This window comes from Benincasa hispida, chromosome 10, assembly GCF_027475165.1.
Source record: "Benincasa hispida cultivar pf3 chromosome 10, pf3_genome.v1.1, whole genome shotgun sequence".
NCBI classification, from domain to species: Eukaryota; Viridiplantae; Streptophyta; class Magnoliopsida; order Cucurbitales; family Cucurbitaceae; genus Benincasa; species Benincasa hispida.
Window position 1 is genome coordinate 43129327 of NC_143487.1, and position 15761 is coordinate 43145087.

At 35.7% G+C, this 15761-nt stretch overlaps 1 protein-coding gene across 1 annotated transcript; it reads right to left on the bottom strand.

Annotated features, from left to right (window-relative positions):
• Positions 1–11695: 11695 nt before the first annotated feature.
• Positions 11696–13006, bottom strand: LOC120088511 (protein MKS1-like). The gene has a single exon (XM_039045877.2). The coding sequence runs from the start codon at positions 12697–12699 to the stop codon at positions 12052–12054; it is 648 nt and encodes a 215-aa protein (XP_038901805.1). The 5' UTR covers positions 12700–13006; the 3' UTR covers positions 11696–12051.
• Between the last annotated feature and the right edge of the window lie 2755 nt (positions 13007–15761).

Sequence of the window (15761 nt, forward strand, 5' to 3'; positions counted from 1 at the left end):
ATGATATGTTGTTAAAACACTTTAGTGAAAATAAAATATGATATGTTAGAACAATTCAGTGGGAGATTAATAAACATATATGAAATGATTATTTCTAGCTCTCACGTTCCTAAGAGTTCACAATAAAAAAATCATATGGCACTTCGTGTCACCCTGGGATGACCTCCATATGGAAAGTGTTTACATGAATCGAGATTTTGGTGAATGGGGAAGTTGTTCACTTTAAAATCAAATATGATATTTCGATTTTAAAATTTTCACATTCTCATGATGTTCACACCGAAAGGTTCATGCGGCACTCCGTGTCACCCTAGGAATGACCTCCATACGAAAAGTGTTTATGTGAATTGATCATGGTGAATAAGGGGGAGTTGTTCAATGAAAAATCAAATATATGATATATTGATTTCAATTCTCACATCCCTATATAATTCCCACCGTGAGATCCTTGCAGCACTTCATGTCACCTTGGGAGTGACTTCCACATGGAAAGTGTTCCTCATAGATCAAGACCAAACCGAATGGGGGAAGTATTTCATAGTAAGTGGGTGAAGGATATGTATCAACATATCCTACGGTCTCTTCTGTTGGTTCGAACCGTAAGATTCCTATGTTGCGCCTGCTTGTCGTCTTTAAGTCGGCTACACTAGTCATTTAACGACAGTTATCCCCACGGAGGGTTTTAACATAGGATTTAGAACAAATCAAACTTTAGAAATGGATAGGATATCTAAAGTCGGTTTCAACTTTGACTTTCTAACTTCGAGAGCATCGTTGGGATCAAACATCTGAGGTCTCAAAAATAGAGGGTTACACTTAAAAAATTACTAAATAGTTAGTAATTTCTGACCAAAAACGGTAGCTAAATGACCATCAAAATATGAGTTATTCTGGAGGTAGTGTTTAGTCAAGAATGTCTTGTTGTAGTATCAGTGCAAAAAATAATCTTGGGTATATTATTAATTTGCTAAAACTTTATTGGGTTTAAAAACAATTCACTTATAAAAAATTTTATGTTTTTCAGAATGACAAATGCATTAGTACAGTTGTTAGGATCTGATAAACTGATAGGGGATAATTATGCAACTTGGAAATCAAATTTGAATACTATACTGGTGATAGACGATTTACTATTTGTCTTAACAAAGGATTGTCCTCCCATTCCAAGCTCTAACGCAAACCGAACTATTCAAGATGTGTACAATAGATGGATCAGGGCGAATGATAAAGCCCGTGCTTATATCCTTGCCAACATATCTGATGTCTTGGCAAAGAAACATAAAGATATAGATACTGCCAAAGAGATTATGGAATCCCTAAGGCATGATGCTATTAAGTAGGTTTAAAACTGTCACATGAAAGAGGGGGCCTCTGTTCGTGAATATGTCCTGGACATGATGGTCCACTTCAATGTGGTGGAAGTAAATGGTGTTGCCGTTGACGAGAGAAGTGAAGTCAGTTTTATTCTAAAATCTCTTTCGAAGAGTTTTCTATAGTTCTGCACGAACGCTCTCATGAATAAAATTGAATACAGCTTGACTACTCTTCTGAATGAGCTACAGGCTTATCAGACAATGATGAGAGCTAAAGGTCTGGAACCGGAAGTACACGTTACTACCGCTGATAAGTGAGGAGCGTCCTTCAAAAAGCTCGATGTTGCTTCCTCTTCACAAAGTAAGAGTATTCCTGTTAAGAAGAGCAAAGGGAAAGGAAGAAGAAACCCCCTAGTAAAAAAGGCAAGACTAACGCTACAGACAAAGGAAAGTGTTTCCATTGTGATAACGATAATTTATTCTTTAACGCATATGCACAATGAATGAATAATTCAAGCTCTTGTACCCGAAAACGGTGCCAAAAACTTGTAATATTAAGTTTATAATCTTTATCTAATGTGTTGCTTATGAATGAATATGATGATGTTCTATGCGCTCAAGTGCCTTGCGATAAAGATATTGTTGTGATACTATGTTCTAAATGTATGCACTGATGATGATATGCTTCGTAATATGCGATGATGTAGTGCGTGTCACAAGTTTTCTTATGTTGGAAGCAAGTATAATTCCAACACAAGTTTCTCAGATTGACCTGAGGTCAAACACGGGGATTGTTGTTGTTTAGATTGACCTGAGGGCAACTCCGCCAAGCCCGATAGCCATTTGGGGAACTAAATGAGCTCCGTTCGCAAAATCGTCTGGTGCATGACTTTTTTCCATCCTTCTTAACCCTTTGGTCTGTTTTCGCATTTTTGCCCACTAGAAAGTTCGCACACAAAAAGTGTGCCCCGAGACAGCCCCGCTGGGCTCGATAGCCATTTGAGGCACCAAATGAGCTTCATTGTCAAAACCGTCTGATGTTCGGATTTTTTTTCATCATTCTTAACCCTTAGGTCCGTTTTTGCATTTTCGCCCGCCAGAATGTTCGTGCACAAAAATTGGGCCCCGGGGCGGAGCCATTTGCGGCACCAAATGAGCTTCGTTCATAAAACCGTCTTGTGCACGACTTTTTTTTCATGGTTCTTAATCCCTGGGTCCATTTTCGCGTTTTCACCTGCCAAAAACTTCGCGTACAAAAATTGGGCCCCTAAGTAGCCCCGCGGGGCTCGGTAGTCATTAGGGTCACCAAATGAGCTCCGTTCGCAAAATTGTCTGGCGCACAGATTTTTTCATCGTTCTTAACCCCTGGGTCCGTTTTCACATTTTTTAATGTCGGAATGTTTGCGCACAAAAATTGGGTCCCGGGGCAGCCCTGTCATGCCCGATAGGCATTTGGGGCACCAAATGAGCTCCGTTCACAAAACCTTCTTGCACATGGTTGTTTTTCATCGTTATTAACCCCTAGATCCATTTTCGCGTTTTCGCCTGCAAGAAAATTTGTGCATAAAAATTAGGCTCTGAAGTAGCTCTGTCAAGCCCAATAGCCATATGGGGCACCAAATGAGCTTCTTTTGCCAAATTTTCTGGTGCAGATTTTTTTTCATCGTTCTTAAACCCCGACTCCGTTTTCGCGTTTCGCCAACCGGAATCTTCGCACACAAAAATTGAGCCATGGAGCAGCCCAGCAGGGCTTGATAGAATTCAGGGCATCAAATGAGCTCCGTTCGCAAAACCGTTTGGTGTACGACTTTTTTTCATCATTCCTAACCCCTGGGTCCGTTTTCGTGTTTTCGCTTGTCGGAAAGTTCACACACAAAAATTGGGCCCCGAGGCAGCCTCGTCATGCCTGATAGCCATTTGGGGCACCAAATGAGCTCCGTTTGCAAAACCGTCTGGCGCACGGTTGTTTTTCATCGTTCTTAACCCATAGATCTGTTTTCACGTTTTCCCCTGCAAGAAAGTCCACGCACAAAAATTAGGCCCCGGAAAGCCCCGCCAGGCCCAATAGCCATTTAAGGAACCAAATGAGCTTCGTTCGCAAAACTGTCTAGCGCACGACTTTTTTCATCGTTCTTAAACCCTGGGTTCGTTTTCACGTTTTCATCTATGGAATGTTTGCACACAAAAATTGAGTCTCGGAGCAGCCCCGTCGAGCCCGATAGCCATTCGGGGCACCAAATGAGCTCCATTCACAAAACCATTTGATGCACGACTTTTCTTCATCATTCTTAACCCCTGGGTCCGTTTTCGTGTTTTCGCCTGTCGAAAAGTTTGCGCACAAAAATTGGGTCCTGTGGCAGCCCCGCAGAGCCTGATAGCCACTTGGGGCTCCAAATGAGCTCCGTTCGCTGGCGGATGGCTTGTTTTCATTGTTCTTAACCCCTGGGTCCGTTTTCGGAATTTTGCCCACCGGAAAGTTCGCGCACAAAAATTGCGCCCCGAGGTAGCCTCACCAGACTTAATAGCCATTTAGGGCACCAAATGAGCTCCGTTTGCAAAACCGTCTAGTGTACGACTTTTTTTCATCGTTCTTAACCCCTGGGTCCATTTTCGCGTTTTCGCCCGTTGGAAAGTTCACACACAAAAATTGGGCCCCATGGCAGCCCCGCGGGGCCCGATAGCCATTTGGGGCATCAAATGAGCTCCGTTCATAAAACTAGTCTGATGCATGACTTTTTTCATCGTTCTTAACCCTTAGTCCGTTTTCGCATTTTCGCCTACCGGATAGTTTGCGCACAAAAAAAGGGCCCAGGGGTAGCCTCATCAGGCCCGATACCATTTAGAGCACCAAATGAGCTCTATTCGAAAAATCATCTGGCGCACGACTTTTTTTCCTCGTTCTTAGCCCTTGAATCCGTTTTCGCATTGTCACCCGCCAGAATGTTCGTGCACAAAAAGTGGGCCCCAAGGTAGCCCTACCGGGTTCGATAGCCATTTGGAGCATCAAATGAGCTCCGTTCGCAAAACCGTCTGGCGCACGACTTTTTTCATCGTTCTTAACATCTGGGTCCATTTTTGCATTTTGTCCGATGGAAAGTTTGCGCACAAAAATTGGGCCCCTGGGCAGCCCTACCGGGCCGATAGCCATTTGGGGCACCAAATGAGCTCCGTTCGCAAAATCGTCTAGCGCATGGCCTTTTTTCATCGTTCTTAACTCTTGGGTTCGTTTTTGCGTTTTCACTCACCAGAAAGTTCGTGCACAAAAATTGGGTCTCAGGGTAGCCCCGCGGGGCCCAATAGCCATTTGAGGCACCAAACGAGCTTCATTTGAAAAACATCTGGCGCACGACTTTTTTTCATCGTTTTTATCCCCTAGGTTCGTTTTCGCGTTTTTGCCTGCCGGAAAGTTAAAAAAGGCCATCATGTAAATACCCAGAATGCCATCGAGTAAGGTTGTTAAGACATCGAGTAATTACTAAAAAGGTCATTAAGTAAATGCTACCAAGTAATCGAGCATCGTGTATCAAAGTATAGGACCATCGAGCATCGAGTATCAAGTTTAAGGCAGAAAGCTCGCTTTTTAACTGCAAAAACTCGATGCGTTACAACGTTCCTCACAACGTTGCAATGCTCCAGATTTTGATGCGATTTTTCATTGTGCCTCACGCAACCAAGCTTCAGTGCAGCGTTGCAACGTTAGCTCGACGCTTCTTGGCTTTTCTACGATTTTGCATTGCAACGCTGGCCTTGGTATCGCAACACTATCCCTACAACTATAAATGGTTTTCTTTCATTTTTGCTGAAGGGGAGGAGGCACGATTTGGAATTTCTCTCTGTATCAATGTCTCAATTGTAATTTTGTTTCCTACCTAGGTTAGATGTTATGTTGATTTCTTTTTTATTTGTAATCAATAACTTGTAATTCTTCAAGAATTTGTCTATGGATTTATGAAGTAATTCAATATTGTTTCTATTTCAAGAGTTCTTGCAAATTCTTTTGAGTTTTCTACATTTCTTTATCATTAGCAATCTGAATTTGAGCATTCTTGAATCCAATTTTAATTGTTGAAGCATGTTGAATGATCTATATCTTGAGCATGTTTAGCCTACATGCTTGGTTTTGTCACATTCACTCATGATTGAATACTTTGCTTTTAATGTGTTTGATAGAATGTCTAGCAAAGATCTCCAAGAGGTAATAGTAATTGTGTGTTGAGTGACTGACTAACCTAGGACGCACTAATTACTAGATTTGGAGAAAATTCGGTTAATTGAATAAGTTATCTTAATAATTAATCGACGCAATTGAATCCTAGAGCTTAATGCGCGTGTTTTCTCTTTTATATGATAGCTAAGGAACCCAATAAAGGTAGAAGCATGTAGATAGATTAGGGTTAGGGCTATCCTACCTTAATCATTGATTAGGATGCTTTCTTTACTAGGTTATGCTAGTTGTACGCCTTTGTATAGACTAGTTTAATCTAGATTAAGTACGTAGTTGCTTGCTTAATCCGATTGTGAATTAAATTTGTAAAATTCAATAATATGAATTGTAATGAATGTCTAAATTAGATTAGAAGCAAGATTGTTCTAAACTTGGTTACAACTATCCTTTATCTTTTGATTTCTAACATGTTTCTTGACTTAATCAAAAACTCCCGTTTTATAGCTTTCATAATTAAGCTTGGTTAAAGAAAGGATTAAATAACATTTCCCTATGGATCGACCTCTTACTTCCACTGAGTTAGTTAGGTTGTTGTTCAAGCTTTATAAATATTGTTTGTTTTGGGTTAGGTAGAACTAACGACACCTACTTAGCTCCAGATAATTATTCCTAATTTTACTGGAACTTGGGTAGGAGGAACCCTCTAACTTAACATAAAAGTGATTTTTTATTTTCATTGAGTTATATAAAACTATAAGTATAAGTGATTTCTGGTTTTCACTGAGTTATCTAAAAGTACAATGTTATGTTTGTTATACGTTAAAAAGGTTTTTCTGAGCTAAAGCTTGAATATATGCTAATAATTCATGTTGTAGCTTTACAAATGGGTTTTCAAAGTAAAAGCTTATGTTTTATAAACATTCCATTCACTGAGCTTCCTAGCTCCCCCTCCCCAGGTAGCAGGAGAGTTCCAAGATTCCAGGGTGGCAGCTTGCTTGTCAAGAAGGTCATGTCTGCCACCATCGTAAAGTGTTTGTTAGTTACATGTTGCCTAAGTTGGTCTATAATTAAATAACCTCTACAGTCAAGGCTCGGTCTATAATGAGTTATTTCTTGAATGGTGATGTAGTAAATATAGTAATGTCATGATGAGTTATGTTGAGTTATGTGATAGATTTGCCATTATACAGGTTCACAAGTTAAAGCATAAGCAAAACAGGTTCTTAAGCTCAATAGTTTCAGTTGGTTGTAGATGTCATAAGAGGGTTAATATCTACTGTTCTCACATCTTCCTCCTAGAGAAGAAGACGAATCTGGGAAGAGGTGTGACACACCAAGCCTTAAAGGAAAGACCATGTAGTGGTACTTTTGAAGAGTTAAACGGTAATGGTGGTCGAAGAGAGTCCAGCGACAGTTGCAGTAAAGGTTCTAAGAAGTCTAACACGAGTAATGAAGATTGAGAGAAAATGGATATGAGCATTGTAAGTGCTTTCATGCTAAATTTGGCTTAAAGTGTTCTTGGGAATGTGCATGGAATTATGATAGCCAAAGAGCTCTAGGAGAAACTTGAAGTGATGTATCAGGCAAAAAAAATTTCAAACCAGTTTTACCTGAAGAAGCAATTTCATACGTTGTGTATAGTCGAACATAGAAAATCTCAAATCATCTAGGTATTCTCAATGGCATCGTTTCTGAATTAAAAGTGATTGAAGTGAAGATACATCTTGTCACTTCTCTCCCTTCTTATAAACACATGAATTCTATCTTGATATACGAGAAGGAAAGTTTAGATTTTGTTGAGGCTATTAGTAAGCTTTTGTCAAAGGAAAGAAGACTAGAGAATAAAAGGCATACTTCACTGGAGCATTAGATACTATATAGCTAGTAATTAGAAGAAGAAGAAAGAGTTCGTGCAGAAAAACGTTCTTGGAATGTGGACAACTGGACACATAGAAAGGATTGCCCTAACAAAGCAAGTTTATGAAAAAGCTTTGAGTTGGATGCTAACATCGTCTCCATCATCATGGACGTTGACGAAGAAAGACAATATTCATTCTCATGGTATGTTCACTTTACCATGATGAATGTGATGGTAGTGATTCTACAAGTTTGCAAACAAACATTTGCTTGACGTTTATGCAAGGTATGTGGTGGAAGCTATGTTAATAGCTGAAACCCTTTTGGGTGAACCAAGTTAATGGAAGTTGCACCATAATTTTCAGCAAGGTTTATTAGAATGTGGTGAAAAAGGAAAATCTTGGAATGTGGTATTTCAAGTGGTTTACTCTTTATGATGGAGTGGGATATAATTCTCTCGATTGAGAATTATGATTGTCAGTGAAGACAATGGATGTAGCAGGAGCTATAGGTTATTCAAAAAACTTGCGAAGGTGAAATTTGTTGGATTTTGGCAAAATATTAGAAGTGCAATTGTCCCGTACATGAAAGTTTTAAGAGAGTAATGGGCTCCAAGACTTAGAAAAGGAGCTTGAACATTTGGTTTCTAATCATCTAAACTTAAAGCACTTTAAACTTGATATATTAGTGCAATTGAGTGAGTGGTATTATGTTTTGAGAGAGTGATAGCTCCCTAAAAGAGCTATCTTGATGCCTCTAATCTCGCTCGTTTATAATAACTAATGGGCTTTAATTGTCTATATTTATAGGAACACGAGTAATACATGTATTCTGGAGTATTATGAGTCATTTGAGATTAATTTAAGACAATTAGAAGCTTAATAGAGCAACTAGATTTCAAGAAGTGAAAAAATGACAAATGCCCCAAGGAAGGCGTAGCATTGCACCAGCCTTGCGATGTTAGCGCCCATCATCAGCAGGCGTGCACGACAGAAGATCTTAGACCACAAGGCAAATGCGAATGACATCAGACGAAGGGCACTATAGCACCCAATGACGTTGCGGAAAGGGCCAAGAGCACCGCCACACTGTGACGAGTTCTATGTATAATCCTTTACTTTTAAGGGTTAAAAGGGAAAGGAGTTGGACCAATTTTAGAGCTTGTAGCTCGGTTTTGGTCATTCTTGACCAAAACCCATAAGATTTCTTTAGATTTTGAGTTGTATTTTAACATTTAGCATCATGATTCAAGTTTAGATGATCGATAAAAGGTTTAAACATCGATTTTGAGGTTGGTTGGACAATTTTCTATTGATTTATGAGATTTTGATGATTGTTTTTGGGTTTTTTTTTTTTTTTATTTCTTCTTGTTTTCCTTTCCTTGTTTGAATCCACGTGCAATGTATGTTCAATTAACGTGACAGATTAATCATTTCAAAACATTGATTATATTTGTTTGATATATATGTTGGGATTCGTAATGAAAGTTTGCTTAATGTGAGTAACAAACAGGTAGAGTAGCAGTTACGATTTGATTTCTATCATTACTAGGATCATCAGTAACGAGAGATAACGAAACCTAAGGAACGAAAATACATTGGGATTGAATCTAATGTCCCAATCAATCCAAGAGCTTAATGTGATTAACGAAATAAATAAGCTTGTGTGACAACTACTTGATTTAGGAATCAACATCCACTTTGATTTTTTGTTTAGAGAGTCTGGCCATAGCTAGTCGATTAGGCTTGATAATCAGATAACTTATTAACTCAATTTTCATGATAACTAAATCGGTGAATTAATCCATAGATAGCCTAACGGTGGTAATCTTGTGCACCGCTCTTTCTTTCTCTCAATCTATCTTACTTTCCACATTTTAAATTCCTGTATATAGTTTTTATATCAAATCCAATGACACATTTAGCCTAAAGAGATGTTATCTAGGCCCCCTGTGGTTCGACTCGGTCTTGCTACTAAAACTACTTTATCACGAGTGTTAAAATTAGCATATGGAAAGTCCTTAGAAGTTTATATGGGCCATGGTTCAACTTGGGGCATAAACACTCGTGATTTACTTTTGGTTTCACTAAGTCTCATACCACTGGAGATAATTATATTCATTCATATATCATGTATCTTCTCCTATCTAATCAATATAAAAACTTTGGTCGCATTCCAACAATTTTTACCAGTTATTTCATATTTCTTCATAATATTAAAGTTGTATTCAATAAGTTGTTATTTATTTTAATTTTGTAACATATCGTGAAGTTCAAAACTATTGCCCATATAAACTTCTAACGACTTTCCATATGCTAATTTATTTTTTTCTCATATTCTCTAACAAAATTTGGCAATATTTTATAAACTTTTCTTTTTTGCTATTAACCTTCATTATTATTTAATATTCACGAGATGGAGTTCAAATTTTTCAACGTGAAGAGTATGCTAAAATGCAAGTTATTTATACATATATAAACAGTTCAGTTATATGTATAATATAGGTCCGGTTTAGTTTTGGATTTTATATTATTATATATTATATATAAATGGTTTGATAAACCGAACCAAATCGATTCTTCAATAAAAATTGAATTTTCAGTTCAATTTAATTTTGTCATTCGATTTAGTTAGGTCATCTTTAATGTTCACCACATTTTCAAAATGTTAGAATTATTTAAATTTGGTTCAATCCATTTTTTTTATTAAGGCAAAACTAAACTAACATTTAGGTCCATCCATGAGTAACATAATTTGATTGAATTAGCCAACATCATTGCATAGATCAATGATAGATAAGTGATATTGTTTGATTTATCAACATTTATTTTCTTTCAATCTAATTTAAGAAGACATTATATATCATTAACTTAAACTAATATCGTGGTAATTTATAATTGGTCAAAATTTCTAGACACTATTCAAAGTTTAGAAACCTATTCTAAATAAAATTGAAAGTAAAGAAACACATTAAATACCTTTTAAAGTTAGACTTTAATTTAATTTCAAAGTTGAACTTATAGTTAAAAAGATATAACCACGATTTTAAAAATTATAAATGGAATAGATACAATAATCCTTGAAAAACCCAACATACACATAATTAAATCGACATAAAACTTCGAAATGAGATATTCAATTTTCACATCCACATATTGCCAATATATATATATATATATATAATATTGGAAATAAAAATCATATTTTAAATGTAATTGATTTTTATACTTGAGACAAAATTAATATATGTTTTGAGTTGAAAATTCTACTTTCATTATGGGCCAGTTCCAACTGCACCATATGAGTTTGACTATTTCAATATTTCTTCCTTCCAGCTCTCATTTTACCAATTGTGGGCCCACACTTGGGCTTGAATGGAAATCCACTTCATCTTCCCAAATAAACCCCCCTTTACTGTCCCATTTGCTTGTTTCCAGGAAGGGTATAATTGGGTATTGTCAACAATAAAATTAATTTCAAACATCTCTCTCTAAGGTGCAATATTTACTTTGGTCAAAAGTATGGTTAGGTTAAATTATGTGTACTTTTTTCAAAGTTAAACAAATGTGTAGTATGATGATTTGAACTTTTAACTTCCAATGTGTATAAGTCAATTATCGTTGACTTATGATCACATGAACGGTTTAAATTATGGTGAACTTACTATTTTGTCAACTTTGTTTCAATTTTTTTCTTCATAGCTTTCACCGAAAAATTACACTACCAATACAAATAGAACTGAATTGGTTGAGATATTATAGTCTTAACCAAAAAGAGTAGAGGTTTCAATCTACATTTTCTTATATATGATTTGCCTAAATTATAGGACCACTCAATTAAGCTAAAACTATAAAAATTAAAATTGTGCCAACATTACTCGGCAATAACTAACATTTGGTGCTTTTCAAGATATTCATTGGATCATTTCTCTACATTTTTTTCTAAAAATAATTTACTTAAAAAAATGAATTTTTTTTAAAGTACAATTAGAGGTAGGGAAATTTGAATCACAAACTTTATGATAATTAGCACACTCGTATACTTATTGAACTATATTTGTTCTGAAAAATAATAAAGTCATTGAAGAGATAATAAAATAGATATTTTATTAGGATTTACGTCAACGTATGTATTTGGGTATAATATGGAAATAATGATATCATAAATTAAATTAAATGATAACGATAAAACTAATACATGTGGAAAAGTCAACAATTCTACGCATGGAAAAGACTAACATTTTAGACAAAAAAAAATAATAATAATAAAAAAGGAAAAAAAATCTAATTCATATAGTTGCAATTAACAAGCAGTCAACCTTGGATCCCATCGCCTAATTAATATAAAAGAAGCAACCACATCTCCAATACTCTCTAAATATAATTAAAAATAAAAATCATAAAATTGGATTCCCCCCTCCCTTTTTAGGATACATAAATTGGATATATGACATTGAAAATGCCACATTTACAAATACCAATGAGGTGTTAAAAATGGTATTTATTTATAGCAAGAAGGGGAAAAAATTGAAAAAAAATTGGGAAAAAAAAACTACATTCTTTTTAGGGTAATTAATGAATTGCCAAAAAGGAAAAATGTTATACAAATTACAATTAACTACATAAAAAAAAAAAAAAAACCAAAATTCCTCTTTGAAGGGCATTGGCAATGGAGATTAATATTTTAGAGAGAGAAAGAAGAGAGAGAGAACTTAGCTTAAAAGTCAAAGAGATTGTTGAAGATATTTGGTGAAGAAATTGGGGAAACCAAAGGAGCTGAAAACAGAGCAGAAGGGCTTGGCCAATGAGGACTCAGCTCATGAATCAAAGAATACGCCAAGCTTTGATGTTCAATCGCCGGCGAGAAATACCCTGTTGGAATCGGAGCCAGAGTTGCCGGAGCCGGTGATAGGATTCCGGGTATTTGCCCTAACTCCACTGAAACCTCTGCCAAATCCATCATATCGCTAACGTTGATTTCTCTTTCTCTTTCGGATCGGGGACTGGCTTTCTCGATTGTGGCCAGCCTTGCCGCCGGGGAGAGGTCACCATCGGTGGCGGCGGCAGCGGAAGAGGAGGACAGCCCAGTGAGGCGTTGGACGACGGACATGAAGTTGTTCTCGGCGACGTGGATGACTTTGGGGGAGATGTCGTAGATGATGAGAGGCTGAGGCCATTGGGCGGGGCCCGGCGGGAGTGGAGGCCGGCCGCCGGGGGGAACCGGCTGAGGGTGCGGCGGCGGCTTCTTGATTTTGCGGGATTCTTGGTTGACACGGAGCTGCGGTGGGCGGGGGCCTTGTAGCTGGATCTCCTTCTTTCTGGGGGTGGTGGGACTGCCGGCGGCGGAATATCCCGGCGGATTCATGGCGGATCTGGTGGAGGAGAATCGGAATCTGATCGGAGATGTGGGATCGGGGAAATTGGGGAGAATTGGGAAATTGGGTTAATTTTGGGGTTTTGTTTGTAATAATTGGAGGAGAGTTGAGGAATATGGTTGGGGGAATTAAATAATAACAATTTTTTTCTTTATTTTTTTTTATTATTATTTTTTTGTGTATGATAGTTTTGGGACAAAAGTATTGTTTGTTTGACTTTCTATTTGTTGACTTCATAAATGCCCAAGGGAAACTCCCTGCGAAAATGAATTTAAACTTAAAAACACTTTGTTTTTAATATGTTATATATATTTGTCTTATTTTATTTTCTTTATTTTTTTTTTTTTTTTGCAGTCCCTAAAAATTTCATTAAAAAGAAATATTATTTAAAGTTTGGTAAATAGTCTTTTAGGTTTTTAAAGTTGGGTTTCCATTTCAAAAATTTAGACTAAAGTCAACCAGATTTAATATAATTTGGTTTAATGATTATATACTAATTGATTAAAAATAGTATTTCAAAGGTGGTACATTTTGTTTAAGTTGCTACTTGTTCAAATGAGGAATGGGTGAACAATCAAGGATGTGAAGGTGTTGTTAGTAAAAGATTTTTTAATTGAAAGGAAAAAAAAAATTGCAAGATTCACATTAATGGTCCTAATAGTGGACACAATCAAACTTGGAGTAAATTTGAAACTCTTTTGAAATAAAAATAACATAATGAGACAAATCTTTTAATTAAGTACATCAACGGATTGTATTTGATTTTTATTTTGTTAAGGGCTTTTTATTTCGTGGTCAAGGTGATTGGATAATTTTCTTGAACTTTTATGACAATTATGCATCCACACCAAGATATTGAGACTGTGACTTTAAAACATACTCAAAATAATAATTTGAAATTCGTTGTATGTATCCGATATTCAAAAAGATATTGCAAATTCCATTGCAATTGAAATTGTTAATGCAAGTATAAAAAATATGGATGATTTACAATTTTCTATCTTGATTGATGAAGTAAAGATATGTTTTCAAATGAGCAAATGTCAATTTTGTATAATGATATGTAGATAAATGTCATGTGATTGAATGATTTGTTGGAATTATACATGTCACTAATACAAATGTTTTATCTCTTAGGCCCAGGTTGTTTCACAGGGTTTCCCATGCTATTTTAGGTAGACATTTAATATTTTTGTTTGTTTCACATAATTTTACTTTTTAAAACTCATGATATTAATATCCGGAGAACTTTAAAACTTATCTGACATGGGTTATTTAATGCTATGTAAAAGTGTGAGATTTTTATGTATGAAACATGAATAGTAAAAATATACCTTAATTAATAAATTGATATCAAGTATTCATTACTATTAATTTTAATTAATTATTAAATATAAATATATTATTTAGACTTAATAAATTTCAACTAATATCATTAGCATTAATATTTTATGCTATCTTAACTATTTAATATAAATTATTATTAATTATCAATATTCTAATTAATTTCATTATTTTTAGTACTTAATTTAACTATGTTTAATTAAAAGGTATTTATTTATTTTTTATTTTATCAATTAAATAATTAATTAACATAACAATAATTAATGTTGAATTTAGTTGGTCTCTTACATTTAGTTAAATAATTATTTACTTTAAATTTTTATAAACAAAATATTGAATTGAACACAAATATTTGATTTCCATACATTAATTATCCTACAAATCCAAACACAGACATTTAAAACTCTGACATTCAAATATCATATATTTAATATCTATATCCATGAAACAATATCTACATCCACATGGCCCTTTAAGGAAGCTATTGGTGAATTTTTCCTAGCATGGTTGAAGTTAGAATGACAAAAATATGATGAAGCTAAGTAATCTGCAACACGTTGGAATAAACACATCATCTTTTAGACTATCCCCTCTTGTGTGAATCTAATAGAATACTAATCAACTATTAACAACAATAATAATCAAGGACACATGCAATTTTAGGGTACAAACAAGTTCTTCCTAGTCACAACTAGAGGCATACACAAATATATCTCAAGATTAACAATCTCGGCAACAAATAGAGAAGAGTAAAATTAGAAATATCTCATTTGAAGTGTTAACCAATTATCCACGGTATCTAACTGTAGGTAGCTCTAAACAAAATCGCCACCATCCAGATTGAAGACTCTCGTGTCAAAAACACATTGTAATAATTTCTACTCGATCGGACCATGGATCGATCCCCAAATGGCTGAAAAACCATTGTTGATTGGAATGAAGGTTTTCTTGAATTTTCTTCTCTGGCGTTTTTAGTCTCTCAGTCTGCGTGTCTAACAAAAGCTAGCTGTTGTTTCTTGGTTTTGAAAAAAATAAAACCTAGCCCATTGTGGACCTTAATGGGCCTCCACATAAAGTGGAAAATAACCCATCAAATCTTTCCCTATTTCACTTTGTGGAGGAACTTGTCATTCTCGCAGCGGAACGAAAAAACTCAAACTTCTCTCTTGGTAAATTTTTCGTTAACATATCGGATCCACTATGATCAGTAGATATTTTCTCTAGCTCAAAAAATTCATCATTCAAAGTATACCTCATCCAATGATATCTCACGTCTATATGCTTTGTTCTAGAATGAAATGTAGCATTCTTACCAAGATGAATAGCACTCTGATTATCGCAGTATATCACATATCTTTGTTGCTTGGACCAAGCTCCTGTATAAAGCGCTTCATCCACAACATCTCTTTACAAGTCTCTGCTAATGTAATATACTTTGCTTCAGTTGTAGAAAGTGCAACACACTTTTGCAACCTTGATTCCAAGACACCGCACCACCTGTAAATGTCATTATGTAACTGGAAGTAGACTTTCGATTGTCTAGATCTCTTTCCATATTTGAATCAGTGTAACTAGAAAGTATTGGTTTGCCACTGCCAAATATGAGCTTCAAACTAGAAGTGCCTCTTAAATATCTCATGATGCAATTGACTACCTCCCAATGTTGTTTTCCTAGATTGGACATAAAACGACTAACAACAGCAACAAC